Source organism: Thalassophryne amazonica, chromosome 8 (genome assembly GCF_902500255.1).
Source record: "Thalassophryne amazonica chromosome 8, fThaAma1.1, whole genome shotgun sequence".
In the NCBI taxonomy this organism is placed as follows: Eukaryota; Metazoa; Chordata; class Actinopteri; order Batrachoidiformes; family Batrachoididae; genus Thalassophryne; species Thalassophryne amazonica.
This window is the reverse complement of record NC_047110.1, coordinates 61,855,039-61,870,563: the sequence shown is the minus strand read 5'-3', so window position 1 is coordinate 61,870,563 and position 15,525 is coordinate 61,855,039. Positions and strand designations below refer to the sequence as shown.

The 15,525-nt window shown below is 39.5% G+C and overlaps 1 protein-coding gene across 1 annotated transcript in view; it reads left to right on the top strand.

Moving 5' to 3' along the window:
* Positions 1-14,388, top strand: part of trpm1b (transient receptor potential cation channel, subfamily M, member 1b) — a 38,012-nt gene extending 23,624 nt beyond the window's left edge. Inside the window, exons 2-8 of the mRNA XM_034176463.1 lie at positions 3,997-4,073; positions 8,223-8,421; positions 8,541-8,754; positions 9,057-9,181; positions 9,272-9,443; positions 9,728-9,902; positions 13,673-14,388. Of these exons, the coding sequence (XP_034032354.1) occupies positions 3,997-4,073; positions 8,223-8,421; positions 8,541-8,754; positions 9,057-9,181; positions 9,272-9,443; positions 9,728-9,902; positions 13,673-13,817 (1,107 nt within the window). The 3' untranslated portion in view covers positions 13,818-14,388. The remainder of the gene's footprint in view (positions 1-3,996; positions 4,074-8,222; positions 8,422-8,540; positions 8,755-9,056; positions 9,182-9,271; positions 9,444-9,727; positions 9,903-13,672) is intronic.
* Positions 14,389-15,525: the final 1,137 nt, after the last annotated feature.

Here is a 15,525-nt window from a genome sequence, read left to right as displayed (position 1 = left end):
GTACACAGTGTGTTTTCCTAACCTGTTATGCCTTAAATAAATAGAAAATAGCTGTTATTCCACAGAAACTTTGCTTCTGTGATCAGGACAATGATATTTTGAAATTTGTCTGTTTTCAAGAATATTCTCGATTCGCCTTCACTACTACTGAGTAGTCTTCTAGAATATTCTTTAACTGCTAGAACTGTCCAGAATTTTCTAGACGTTTCCAGAATTATCTAGAAATTTCAAGAAACTTTTAGAACTTTCTAGAACATTAAAAAAATAAAATAAAATCAAAGTTTGTGCTGAATGTAGTCATTTTTCCATAGACTTTAGACATAAGCAGTTGAAATATAACACTTAGAAGCCAGGAACAAAAATTGTGTTACATAGTGTAATTAGTGCTAAAAGTATTCAATGTATGTATAAAATGACAAGCGTGCCCAAATTTATGCACCTGCCCAATTTTGTTTAAATAATTATTGCACACTTTCTGTAAATACTAGAAACTTCATTTCACTTCTCAAATGTCAGTGTGTTCGTCTGCTATATGATATATTTAACTGAAATTTCTGATCCAGACAACCAATGATTTTTAAAGGAAAATTGTCAAAATTATCAGGGGTTCCCAAACTTTTGCATACAACTGTATCATTAATTAAATGTAACCTCCCTCACACTTATCTTGAATTTATTGATTTTACTACACTAGAAAGTCCTGTGAAAAGCTGTTGTTTAAAACCACTTCAAAATTGACACTTGGCAAATATAAAAACATCAAGTCATATTAGATGAGAGTAGAGTAGATTAGATAAGGGAAACTTTATTAATCCCTTCAGGGAAATTGAGGTTCCAGCAGCATTGTATAGCAGCACACAGGGTAAGAAGCACACAGAGTAACAGAAGTAGAAGTAAAAATCAATCTGCAAAATGTAAATACAATATAAATACCAGAAATACTGCTTGCTACTGATTTACTGGCTACTACTGTTCCTCCCCTTCCCGTCCCCTGTCTTCCTGTTACTCCTCTATTAACATAGAACCTTGACTGGATGCAGTAAATTTAAAGAGCTATGTTAACATAATTTAACCTGTTCATTTTCCCCTCTTAAAAAAATAGTTTACAGTGATAGGTTTCCACGTGATTTTGTAGTGAAGTCAACAAATTCAGGACAAAAGTGTTGCTGAAGTTCTGAATGCAAACCAACGTGACCAACTTTTGAGTTGAGTTGATGGAAATTTGTTGAGTTTTGTTCCACAAAAGAAGGGTGAGTGAAAAGAGAGATTAACTGTAATTAGCATTGACTGGCCTTGCCCCCAACAGGACACCAGTCACAAGGCACCTTTCAAACAAATGCCTCCATTCAATTCTCTCAATTATGCAAATTAGTTTCAAATCAGAGTAATTGGGGATGGGGAGGGGGTGATTTTTCAAATGGAAAGTTGGGGAGCTTCTGGACCGGACTGCCGTGCTTTAGCTTCCCCGCTCTTCTCGGCCTTCTGAGATCTTCCATACTGTGAAGTGAAAACAAAGAAAAAGGGTCTCAACAAATTGGAGATTAGCAGGCGTTTATCCAAGCTGATTTATTGTGGCTTGTTCAAAAGAAGGATGAAAATACCCCGTGGGCATGGAGACGGGGTCATGGGACTCCCAAAAGGATTACCTTGAACTGGAGTCATGAGACTCAGGCGAACAAAGACCCTGCTCACATGCTCGTCATATTAACTCGCCCTCATAAAGTGAAGAAATTTCATGTCCTGTGAGATTCACTGAGACCTCCACTGAGAGCAGCAGGAGAACGCAGGCGTCCTCACGTACCTCTTTAACCTTCAGCAGCACCACAGGTAGGACAGTGGACCATGTGAATACCTTTGTATAGTTATAGACAAAATACTAATAAGTAATAACCTCGTACTTTACATTTGTAACAGCATTAAAGAACAAAATCTCCTGTCGAATTAGTTGACTAAAATCTTATGATAGTTGCGTAACTACAATTAGACTATAATTAAAACATTTCAGATAATTAAATATGGACAAAAACATTTTAGTCAAGAATATGATGAAAAGTAAACCAAATTATGCTGTCAAAATGTGTGATTAGATGAGAAAATCAGGCAAAAATCACAACATGAGCAGTTGTAAAAGAGCATGAATTGTTCTAAACTGAATTTGAATCGTTGAAAGAGAAGAAAAGCAACATATTCCATTAAAAGTCTAAATTAATGAAGAGTGATATCCCATTGATAACAAATTTATGTTGCTGCAATCCGCAAGTTTAACATTTTAAATACTTTTTTCACTACACTAAAAAAAGAAACAACTTAAAAAGTTGTTTCAATTGGTAACATCTACATGAATGAAGTTGTTTGAACTTAAGTTTACAAACTTAAGTTCAAACAACTTCATTCATGTAGATGTTACCAATTGAAACAATTCATTTAAGTTGGTTGAACTATTCTTTTTTTTTTCAGTGTACATTGCCTTCACTAATTTAGTAAAATATTCATAATCAGAATCAAATTTATTGCCAAGTAAGTTTGCACATACAAGGAATTTGATTTGGTGTTATTGGTGCGTAAACAATAAGAAAAGAAAAAGAAAAAACACTTCTGTAAGTAAAAGAGTCAAATAGGCAAAACTGTATTCACTGTTCAATAAATATAACGTATAGTGGAGTGGGATTGTGCAAAAATAGGTGACTGGAGTACAGCTGTACAGTACCTTTCAGTGCAGGGATGACCAATCTGTACTTTATGGTAGCAGGACACCATGGGGGGGTCTTATTTATGTCTATATTGTATAAACACAAAATAAATTGAGGTTGTGTGAAAACAGCCATGTAAAAAAGAATATTCTGCAAATGCATAAATGAAAAGATGATGTGTTGATAAATGCATAAACTTTTGCAACGTTTAAGGTTTAAATAGTGATAAATCAAAATGTATGGCAGATTGAGGTGTGGTCTAGGAGCCGCCCTGCAGCACCGGCCTGCATGGCTGCAGATAAAAAGAGAGAAAACAGTAACTTCTCTGTGTGCACGTGTGCGCCTTGATTACAAGACCTTATCCAAAATTATCTGCGAGCATTCAGTCATATTGGAAATAACTTCTGGATTAAATCTTGTGAGTTCATCTGCTGCTAGTAAAAATGTTAAAATTACTGAAGTGGTTTTTATTTATTTGTTGTTGTTTTTTTTTCACCACTCTGCATTTAATCATTAGTGATCGATCTCTGCTCCCCTCCACAGCATGTCTTTTTCCTGGTTCTCTCCCTCAGCCCCAACCAGTCCCAGCAGAAGACTGCCCCTCCCTGAGCCTGGTTCTGCTGGAGGTTTCTTCCTGTTAAAAGGGAGTTTTTCCTTCCCACTGTAGCCAAGTGCTTGCTCACAGGGGGTCGTTTTGACCGTTGGGGTTTTACATAATTATTGTATGGCCTTGCCTTACAATATAAAGCACCTTGGGGCAACTGTTTGTTGTGATTTGGCGCTATATAAAAAAATTGATTGATTGATTTTTTTTTTATTCCTGCTTCCTGATGTTTTCTTGAAAAGATCTGTCTGCTTCCAAGTCTTCACTTTTAATTGGGTTGCTGTCAATACCGGCCTTTTGAACTCTGGCTCGTTTTGCTCAGTGCTGGAAAAAGATCAGAGGACAGCGGAACAGGATTTGACACAGTTTGTGGGCAGACACTTTTCCATATGGGTTTTTAAAAATGTATTGATTTATTTATTGTTTTTTGTTTGTTTTTTAACTAGTTAAGTTTTCAACCTGAGAAGACAGAAAGGTGTTTAATATCAGAAAGGCTTAAACCAACATAATGTGTGCATTAATAATCTCAAAAATAATCCATTCTGCTGTTCCTCATTGTCATAATGCAACACAAAAGCGACTGCAGACAGTCATCTGGAGGATTTTGATGGGAGCAAACACAATGTGTCTTTAACAGTAATGCACGGCGTCTGAAGGCTCGTGTGTGTGTGTGTGTGTAAACTAAGTATTTCTCTTTATCAGGCACAGAAAGTGTGGATCGAGAAGACCTTTCTGAAAAGAGAATGTATCCACATATTTCCCACTAAGGACCCCACCAGGTAATTAAGAACTCTTTAATCAGATGCACATGCAGAAGATTTGCTTTTCAAGTGGCAGCAATCTGCACAATTTAACTACACTGTCGAGTCATAAATACATGAAATAGGACGTCTGTTTTCACTGTTTGATCAGGAAACTATGAGTTATATTCTCATTTAGATTAATTTAGAAGCTGAATGCTATTTGTGCGTGTGCGTGTGTGTGTGTGTGTGTGTGTGTGTGTGTGTGTGTGTGTGTGTGTGTGTGTGTGTGTGTGTGTGTGTGTGTGTGTGTGTGTGTGTGTGTGTGTGTGTGTAAATCAATATTTGACCTTTAAGTGAAATGTAACTCAAAGGTTAATTACATAAATTAAATGTTAGCATTGTTGCCTCACAGACAGAAGGTGTTGGGCTCACGTCCCACCTGGTCCTTTCTGTGTGGAGTTTGCATGTTCTCTCCGTGTTTGCGTGGATTCTCTCCACGTGCTCTGGTTTTCCCCAACTTCCAAAGCCTTACAGGTTAGGTGGATTGGAAACTTTAAATTGGATGTAGGTGTGACTGGGTTTGTCTGCCTACATGTGACCCTGCGATAGACTGGTGTCCTGTCCAGGTTGTAGGTCACCTCTTGCCGTGTGACTACTGGAATAGGCTCTAGAACCCCACCCTCTGCCTCCCATGACCCTAAGTTGGAGTAAATAGGTAAGGAACATAAATGAATGACTGAATGAACCTCCTGACAAGAGCATTACCTTGTACATACAAACTGGGTCAAAGAAATAAATTCAAATTTGAATTAATCAGCTTATTTACTAAATTGTGATCCCTCCAGGGCTTCAATATTTATACTACTGTATGAAAAAAATCATTTTTTTCATTATTATATTTTTTATGTATTAATTTTTATTTGTAGTGTATTGCTGGCTATGCTCACTATATCATTGGTTTTAAGAACAGGGTCAGAGCTGTCAAAAGGTGCTGAGTGAAGCTTTTCCCAGAAATGGCCACAAGGAAAAATATAACGCAACGCAAAACTGCCCTCGGCCGTATGAGCATAAAAATAGGAAACAGAATGTGACCTTTTGACCTCTTAAAATAGGTCAAGGTTAGCCATCTTTGAACTTGTCCAAGGTCTGTGTCCCAAGAATGTTCCCTGTGAATTTGAGGACCCTGGCAATAATAGGACAGACGGACGGAGAGATGGAGGGACAGACGGGGGGATGGACGCAAGACCTTCGCAATACCTGATGGCCATAATTTGGCCTCGGTAAAAATCAGACTCAGGACCAAAAAAATAAAAGCCTGTCTTAAAAGGGTCTTGTTATGCAAAACTGGTTTTAATCTATCTTTTACAGATAATTATGCTTAGGGATTCATGTTAAATGTTGTCAAAGTCCAAAAGTTCTACATGTGTGCATGTACAATTTATCCTACTATAACTAATCTTTAGGCCTTCAACCAAGGGCGTAGGTTTGGTCTCAGCTTTGGTAGGGACAATACCACACACACCCCCCGGCCCCCCTGCTCACCACCATCACCCCCTAACCCACTCATACCATTAGACGCACAAGTACAGCATAATACATAACATATGACGACATAATGCTGAATAATTTAACACTTTATTTACAATATTAAGTGTGTAGGCAAACAAACAAATAGCTTAAATAACAAAATTGCACCCAAAATCACGAATCTATTCTATAGGCCTACACCTGAGAGAACAAGACAACAACAAAAAATACTTGTGGAGCTAACAAAAAAAAAAGTTTTTGCAAACAAGATGTATAATCTATTCTCTTCATTAATAATGCAGTTGTAGGTATCTGGCAACCTAATTTGCCAAAAAAAAAAAAAAAAGGGATTTCCAATGATATGTGTATTACGGTAAACGTAAGCTTGTGATGTCATAACGCAGAGGAAAAACACGGAAGTTTCACACTAGTGCGCCGCTGATTCTCATTACCGTAAGTTCTCATGTAAGCCCTCACTCTGAAAAATTTCAACACTGACAGCAAGCCAAGAACCCGTGCTTTCCAACAGTATGCTATATGTTGCATATATTACGGTAAAGCGCGTTCGGTGACTTTTGAAACGAGGGAAAAGTATGAAAAAGAGCGCAAAAGTGACAGAAAAGTACAGAGACAGACAGCAAACATAAATGTAGTATTTTTTGAGGAAAAGGCAGGGTGTTAGTGTCATTTGTGAAGGTGTGTGTGCGTGTTTGTGTGGGTGTGCAGTTTATTTTAAGTGTGGCGCACAGCATTGTTCGCAACCCCTCCCCCCCGCCCTTCTTGTTTTTCTGCGCCGGAGCAGTGTTGCCAGATATGAAATATGAAACTATCGTACCAAAACCTCAAAATTATCGTATTTTGGGAGAAATTATCGTACACAAACAAAACGCATACAACGTAGCTATTTTAGCGGGGTTTTTTTTCATTTACAAAGAATTTTATGTCACATTTTTAAACAGTAATTATAGTAATGGGGAAACTATGGCACAAAAAGAACGCAAATGCACAAGCAAGACTGTGAAGTAACACAAACGTGTTAATTACCAGACTAGAAAGAGTCGAATTCAACCTTGAGGTCGCTGTCGTCATCCGATGCCACTTGTGCAGATTTTGTTGAACACAGAAAAAATGTTGACACCTCCATAAGGAACTTGAACTTTTTTTTATTTTTCTTGTATATCTCTTTGCTCTTGTATTTTGTTCGTTTGTTATTGCATTTGTTGAAATACAGTTTTGAAGAAAAAAAAAAAAAAGATGTTGTTGGTTGGGGAATCTTCCTGTCCTGCAGAGATTGGATGGGAACTCATTCAAATGACTGTCCCGGCAGCCCAAAGCCTGCAGCAGCCCTGTGTGTGGTGCGTCTTTGATGCCGCCTGAGTGCAACGCCTGCAAAATGATTCTTGGGTGTCAGAGAGAGATGCGTGTTTGGGCAACCAACAGAAATTATCGTACATATTTGGGTTTTTTCCCATTATTGATCGTACATCGTACAGAGGGCAAAACTATCGTACAAATACGATAATTATCGTACATCTGGCAACACTGCACCGGAGCCACCCATCCTCTGCGCTCCGGGACCTCCCACTTTACAAATGAAGCACTGCCTGCCACGAGATGCGCTTTGTTTACGTCCATGTGAGAAGAACGTGAGCCAATGAAATTGCAACATGGTAACCCTGTCATTCTGGCACATCGAAAACACAAAACGTGACGACTAAAATTATAGTATCGAGTTCGAAAAAAAATAGTGAATGATTTTGTTATATAAACAAAAATGCTAAATATTGGTAGGGACTATTTTGCCATCCCAAAATATTGGTTGTGACTTGTCCCTATGGTCCATATGCAAATCTACGCCCCTGCCTTCAACGGCTTGTTTCCATTTTTGTGACATATGTCACAGAAGTGTGCACCCGAACTCCTGCTTATTCTGTGAGACATGCCCACTGAGCAAGTCTGTTCTCTGTGCAAGAAAGAAATGAACTGTTCAGCTCTTACATCAATCCTGCTCCCCCTCCGTCCAGAGAGGAGGTGTGGCAAACAGCAGCTTCTTATTTTTTAAAGTAACAGACATACAAGTTATTTCTTAGAGAGATCTTTGAACACCCTAATAAAATATTTATAATAAAAGATTTTTAGGGTGCATTATCTCACTGTCATGTTTTTTCTAGTACAAATGTTAATATGCAAACTGATTTTAAAGTGAAACTTTATTCAACGTCTACTTATACAGTTGAATAAATGTTTTTCAAACGTCTATTCAATGTTAAAATCCTCCCTTTTGGAAGTCTTAATTAATGATGATAACATTTTTTGCTCAAACTACCATCACACAAATTACACTTTGAAACATTATTCTTGCTGTTGAGAGACAATTACAACACCATCAGATATAACATATATAATCATAATAGTTTACAAAAGGACCAACTAAATAAATAAATAAATAACCATACAGGATATAATACACTGCATCCAGAGAGTACTGACAGCGCTTCACTTTTTCCATATTTTGTTGTGTTACAGCCTTATTCCAAAATTGATAAAATTATTTTTTTCTGCAAAATTCTACACACAGTACCCCATAATGACAAAAGGTTTTTGAGATTTTTACAAATTAAATTTTCTTCAGCATGATTTGATCTATGGTCTAATCAGATGTGCCTGCGGTCAGCTGATATCACAGCATGTGGCCATTCCTCCTGATATGACCCACAATTCCACAGAGGACAACCAGCTGCTGCAGGTGGACACATCCAGGGATAAGTGGAGTGTCCTCAAAAACACAAAGACATCTCCAACCGACGCCTTTGGTATCATCGAGTTCCAGGGTGGTGGATTCATCAACAAGGCCATGGTGAGGATAGCCAAAAGTCATGCAAAGTAGAGAAAATGAAGACTATGCTATGCAAAGTCCACTCTACATATTCCAGCAGTGAGAGGGTGTGGCATCACCAATTGCTTCTTTCTTTCCAGTATATCCGCGTTTCCTATGACACCAAGCCTGAAAGCCTGTTGCATTTAATGGTGAAGGACTGGCAGTTAGAGCTGCCCACTTTGCTCATTTCTGTGCACGGAGGCCTCCAGAACTTTGACCTCCAGCCCAAACTCAAGCAAGTTTTTGGCAAAGGCCTAATCAAAGCTGCAGTCACCACAGGAGCTTGGATATTCACCGGAGGAGTCAACACCGGTAGGTTGCTGAGCATTCATGTGACAAAACACTTTAGGGTAATTCTCTTAATGTTCATTTAACAAATAATTTGTGACATTAGGAGATTACCTTGGTCCAGATTGAAATTACATCATACCTCATCTACAATTTCCTGGCTGAGATTTTCTCAAAACCATTATCACAGGTTTATTCACTTTAATTACAGCTTTGGTTGGAAAATTCTCCAGAAAAAGCGACCTGTGTGCAACCATGTACAACACGATGCAGCCCCATTAGGAATTTAAAAAAGTTATTATTCAAGTTATTCCTTTTATAACTAGGAGTGATACGTCATGTTGGCGACGCCCTAAAGGACCATTCCTCCAAGTCACGAGGGAAAGTGTGTGCAATCGGAATTGCGCCATGGGGCATCCTGGAAAACAAAGAGGACCTTATTGGGAAAGAAGTGAGTTTTTGTTGTTGTGCACAGGAAAAGAAGAAGAAGAAAAAAAACAATTTCATCATGATTTAAGTCTGTTGCTCCTTTTACATCCAGATAACCAGACCTTATCAAGCTATGGCTAACCCACTGAGCAAGCTGGCTGTTCTCAACAACAGCCACTCCCACTTCATCTTGACTGACAATGGCACATGCGGGAAGTATGGCTCCGAGGTCAAACTCCGCCGATTGTTGGAGAAACACATCTCTCTGCAGAAGATCAACACTCGTAAGTTTCATGGTTTACAGTGCACAAAGTGTGATTCCTCCTCTGCAGATTTTGGTTGGACTTGTGGACGGAGTGCATCTCTGTGACCTGTGGGCTTCCCTTTGTCATCCTATGCCTGGAGTTTGGATAAGGCAGGGACAGCAAAGGGATGCCCAGCTGTCACCACTCACTTCACCAGCTCCCTCTTGTGGTCAGTTACGTGCATGTTCTCAAGTGTCTGTTGTGCTAAGTGTGGAATGCTACAAGGTGATGGTCCAATAAGAGGTGGATGCTGTGTCTTTCAGGCTTGGGGCAGGGCGTCCCACTGGTGTGCCTGATAGTTGAGGGAGGTCCCAATGTCATCTCTATTGCACTGGAGAGTCTGAGAGATGAACCTCCAATCCCTGTGGTGGTGTGCGATGGCAGTGGCCGCGCGTCTGACATCATTTCCTTTGCACACAAGTTCTCAGAGGATGGAGGGTGAGATATAAAGGGCACATCTACCTTTTTATAGCAGAGGTGGGCATGAAGATCCAAGGTGGTGCAGGCTTTCCTTGCTACTGATCACCACAGCAGGTGATTTCACAGATGATCAAGGCTTGAAATTGAGGCGAGGTGTTTAAAAAAACATTTAGTAAAACCACTTGCTGTAAAAAACCACTTGCTGAGGTGAGGTGAGTTGCAGGAAAACCTGCACCGTCTTGGCACTTCATGGCACAGTATTGCTCATCCCTGTTTTACAGTTGCTGCATTTTCCAGACTATAAGTCACATTTTTTCTTTGTTTGTTATTGTTGTTTTTGTTTTGATTCATTTTGTTTACTAGTTTGGGAGGTCCTGCAACATATATTCTGAAGTGACTTAGGTATATATGAAAAATACTACATTGTCATCTATGGCCACAAGATGGAAATGTCTACATTTGACAAGCTTCTCCTGTGTACTGAATGAGGTACTGTGATTCATAATTCAGAGCAGAAAGTGGTGGTAATGCACCTTTAAGCTGCAAATGCTGTAAAACAAGAAGACAAAGAAGATCAATCAATCAATCAATCAATCAATTTTTTTATGTAGCGCCAAATCACAACAAACAGTTGCCCCAAGGCGCTTTATATATTGTAAGGCAAGGCCATACAATAATTATGTAAAACCCCAACGGTCAAAACGACCCCCTGTGAGCAAGCACTTGGCTACAGTGGGAAGGAAAAACTCCCTTTTAACAGGAAGAAACCTCCAGCAGAACCAGGCTCAGGGAGGGGCAGTCTTCTGCTGGGACTGGTTGGGGCTGAGGGAGAGAACCAGGAAAAAGACATGCTGTGGAGGGGAGCAGAGATCGATCACTAATGATTAAATGCAGAGTGGTGCATACAGAGCAAAAAGAGAAAGAAACAGTGCATCATGGGAACCCCCCCAGCAGTCTACGTCTATAGCAGCATAACTAAGGGATGGTTCAGGGTCACCTGATCCAGCCCTAACTATAAGCTTTAGCAAAAAGGAAAGTTTTAAGCCTAAGCTTAAAAGTAGAGAGGGTGTCTGTCTCCCTGATCTGAATTGGGAGCTGGTTCCACAGGAGAGGTGCCTGAAAGCTGAAGGCTCTGCCTCCCATTCTACTCTTACAAACCCTAGGAACTACAAGTAAGCCTGCAGTCTGAGAGCGAAGCGCTCTATTGGGGTGATATGGTACTACGAGGTCCCTAAGATAAGATGGGACCTGATTATTCAAAACCTTATAAGTAAGAAGAAGAATTTTAAATTCTATTCTAGAATTAACAGGAAGCCAATGAAGAGAGGCCAATATGGGTGAGATATGCTCTCTCCTTCTAGTCCCCGTCAGTACTCTAGCTGCAGCATTTTGAATTAACTGAAGGCTTTTTAGGGAACTTTTAGGACAACCTGATAATAATGAATTACAATAGTCCAGCCTAGAGGAAATAAATGCATGAATTAGTTTTTCAGCATCACTCTGAGACAAGACCTTTCTAATTTTAGAGATATTGCGTAAATGCAAAAAAGCAGTCCTACATATTTGTTTAATATGCGCTTTGAATGACATATCCTGATCAAAATGACTCCAAGATTTCTCACAGTATTACTAGAGGTCAGGGTAATGCCATCCAGAGTAAGGATCTGGTTAGACACCATGTTTCTAAGATTTGTGGGGCCAAGTACAATAACTTCAGTTTTATCTGAGTTTAAAAGCAGGAAATTAGAGGTCATCCATGTCTTTATGTCTGTAAGACAATCCTGCAGTTTAGCTAATTGGTGTGTGTCCTCTGGCTTCATGGATAGATAAAGCTGGGTATCATCTGCGTAACAATGAAAATTTAAGCAATACCGTCTAATAATACTGCCTAAGGGAAGCATGTATAAAGTGAATAAAATTGGTCCTAGCACAGAACCTTGTGGAACTCCATAATTAACTTTAGTCTGTGAAGAAGATTCCCCATTTACATGAACAAATTTTAATCTATTAGACAAATATGATTCAAACCACCGCAGCGCAGTGCCTTTAATACCTATGGCATGCTCTAATCTCTGTAATAAAATTTTATGGTCAACAGTATCAAAAGCAGCACTGAGGTCTAACAGAACAAGCACAGAGATGAGTCCACTGTCCGAGGCCATAAGAAGATCATTTGTAACCTTCACTAATGCTGTTTCTGTACTATGATGAATTCTAAAACCTGACTGAAACTCTTCAAATAGACCATTCCTCTGCAGATGATCAGTTAGCTGTTTTACAACTACCCTTTCAAGAATTTTTGAGAGAAAAGGAAGGTTGGAGATTGGCCTATAATTAGCTAAGATAGCTGGGTCAAGTGATGGCTTTTTAAGTAATGGTTTAATTACTGCCACCTTAAAAGCCTGTGGTACATAGCCAACTAACAAAGATAGATTGATCATATTTAAGATCGAAGCATTAAATAATGGTAGGGCTTCCTTGAGCAGCCTGGTAGGAATGGGGTCTGAATGAGATAGACATTCTCTGTCTGAGCCTGACAACCTGAATTGGGCCAGATACTGGTCTCCATCTTGGAGTGAGATTTCCCACTCCTAAACAACCAATAGGAGAGCAGCGCTCGCAAAACACCAAAGTGAGACTGACATCAGCATCTCCGCCACCATCCCTGTCACAGGCTAGGAGAGAAAGGCCAGTATCTGGCCCAATTCAGGGCCAGTTGTCGGGCTATCTCTGTCTTAGATAATGAGTAAATTTAAGAAGTCATGATCTCAAACTGAAAGACCATGCTCTGGAATAAAGAGAGGAAATATAAGTTCCGTACTTCTTGGCATTCCACTTGTTTGGTGTGTGTGTGAGATGACAAGAACAGCAACGGCACGCCCGCAAGCCCCATCTAAGGTACGCTCTTGTATTATAACAAAAATAATGCACTGAGTTTAACCAGTTAAATGGTGAATTACATTCCACATTTTCCTCACCTATGATCATTTGTTCAGGGGTGACAAGAAGCAGCTTGCTTGCATTTGCACCTTGTACAATAACATTAATTAGCTTGTTAACTTCTGATTATTAGTGTAGCTTTTGTGTATAAATAAATAATGTGCCAAGTTTTCAAATGTTTAATTACATTTCATGTTTACCTCACCTATGATCCTCTGTTCAGTAGTCCAAAGAAGCAGTTTACGCACATTTTTTGCCTCGTTCAACAACACTATTGAGCTTGTTAGCTTCTGATCACAAATGCTGTGTTTTGCCAGTTAAATTCATTGTTCTACTTGTTTGCTGAAACAGTACAGTATCAAAAATAAATGCAACTAATACACCATTGTGACTTATAGTCTGAAAAATACTGCATATTTTCTTCCCTAGTCCCAAAGTTCTGTATGCATGTAGAAACTCTCTTGCTGTAAGCCAAATTTTGTTTCAAAATGGATTATTTGACTCCTGTGTGCTCTGTGAGAACAAAAAGACATGCCCCCTGTGATCTGCTTTGTTGATTTTTATATATTTTCTGAAGAAAAGTGTAAAATACAAGTATAACACCAAGGTTTTGGAGGACTGTGAAACATAATTTGCAATTCAGCCATTAATCACATAGTAAGTCCCTTTGGCATCTCCCTTGTTCTCACTCAGGGTCACCACAGCAGATCAGAGGTGCATCTGCATTGTTGATTTGACACAAGTTTTACACCAGATGCACTTCCTGACACAACTCCAATGTTTTCTTCTTCTTCTTCTTCTTCAAAAAAAAGCACATTCTGACATTTTGCTATTCTGACATCTTCTAGTCTGGTCAATGACGACGTCAGAGACCAACTTCTGGTGACCATTCAGAAGACCTTCAATTATAGCAAAAGCCAGTCTCAGCAGATCCTGCTCATAATTATGGAATGCATGAAGAAAAGAGAACTGGTAAGTAGAAGAGTAAACTGAATAAAAATATCACAAACAATGACGGTAATAAAAAAGTGTTTCACCTCAATAAATAAACCCTGAGCTGTGTTGCATTTGTTCTCTGTTGTCATCCCTCCATTCTTCTCATCTGTGTGTTCCCATTAATGTATTGAATAAACATAATCCTCACAACCTGCTTGTCATTTCTCCTTGTGGTCATGTGTGTCACATCATATAATCCACAGCAGCATCATAACACTGCAGGTTAGACACCATCACAAATTATGATTATTTTTGCAATAAAAAAATTAAAAACTGAAGTTGGAAGCCAGACGGCAGAGTGCTTCCCAAAAGTGTTTGCAGGGGAGCTCGATACGTACATAGCAGCAACATTTTGTACATCTTCAGCGGATTCATTTCCTCCTAAGTGGTGTAATAAGTAGTTTGCAATGTAAAGCGCACATAATCTGCAGACGTCGTACATTTAAGTGGGGAATATTTCAGCACAAGCTACACCTGCTTAAGCAGAGGCTTCATTCATTCACAGCAGCAAGCAGATGGAGGAGAGGATCCATCTCACTAATCCCTCCATTCTCCAAGCTTTTTCAGCCCCTAGAGTGCTATCACTTCAGTGTATTAGAGCGCCTAATGCTGCGACACACTCACATAAGCAACTTAAACTGCCTTTTGAAAGGGCATGCAGCCATAAGAGGGTTTTTTTCTCACTGATAGCCAACCCAGACAACGTGACATAACTGCTTGTTTTCATGCCACTACAAAGCCACAGAACAGCAGTCTATGAATGCAAAGTGTCACGACTATTCTGCAGGTGAATCAGTGTCAGTCTGCAGTGCAACAAGTAATCCTTTCAACCTAAATGCATCCTATCTTACAAACGCCGCTTATGCACACAGCTGATGTAACAAGAAAGAACAACTGTTGATGACATTCTGTTATTACCGTTGCATAAAACTCACTATTTTGTCCTGACTGAATGAGCAGCCAGGGGTAGGCGGTAGAGGTGGGTGATACCGGGAATTTTGGTATTGAACTGATACCAAGTAAATACAGGCCCAGTATCGCCGATATCGATACCAATACCAATACTTTTTCATATTTAAGCTTCATAGATCCAAAGGATCCAAAAGACCTAGGATAGAATTTCGCCAAACATTGTACGCGACAACAAAATAATTTATTAACAGCAAAAGACCAGAGGGGGGAGGGTACGCTGCTCCGTGTTGTGTGACAAAGCCAGCGCTGCTCTTACAGACAGAGTAGACTTTGATGAATCTGCGTGCACAGCAGTCAGTGCGTGTGGAAAAGAAAAAAAGCTTGAGTATCGATCTTTTTACAAGAGGATTGTTCAATATCAATACCAGCGTTGGTATCGATATTATCGATATTAGGATCAATCCGCCCACCTCTAGTAGGCGGGTGGAAGAGTAGATCCGTAATCAAACACGAGCTGTGTCTCAATGCGGGGACTACGCTACACCCTTCGTAGGCGACATTCGTCCACCGCATATGTCATTAGCGACTTGACTACGGTGTCTTGTTTTCAAAGGCTCCTTGTAATGCAGCCAAAAAATGCTGCCTTTTTGCCCATGAAAACAAAGGACACAATTTTTTTGTTGTTGTTTTCTAAGACAAAATAGTTGATCAATTAAAACAAAACAAAAGGTCAGTTTGGGGCTACACAGTTGTACAGTTGTACAGTTATAAAAGAGTAATGTTATAAGTGAAG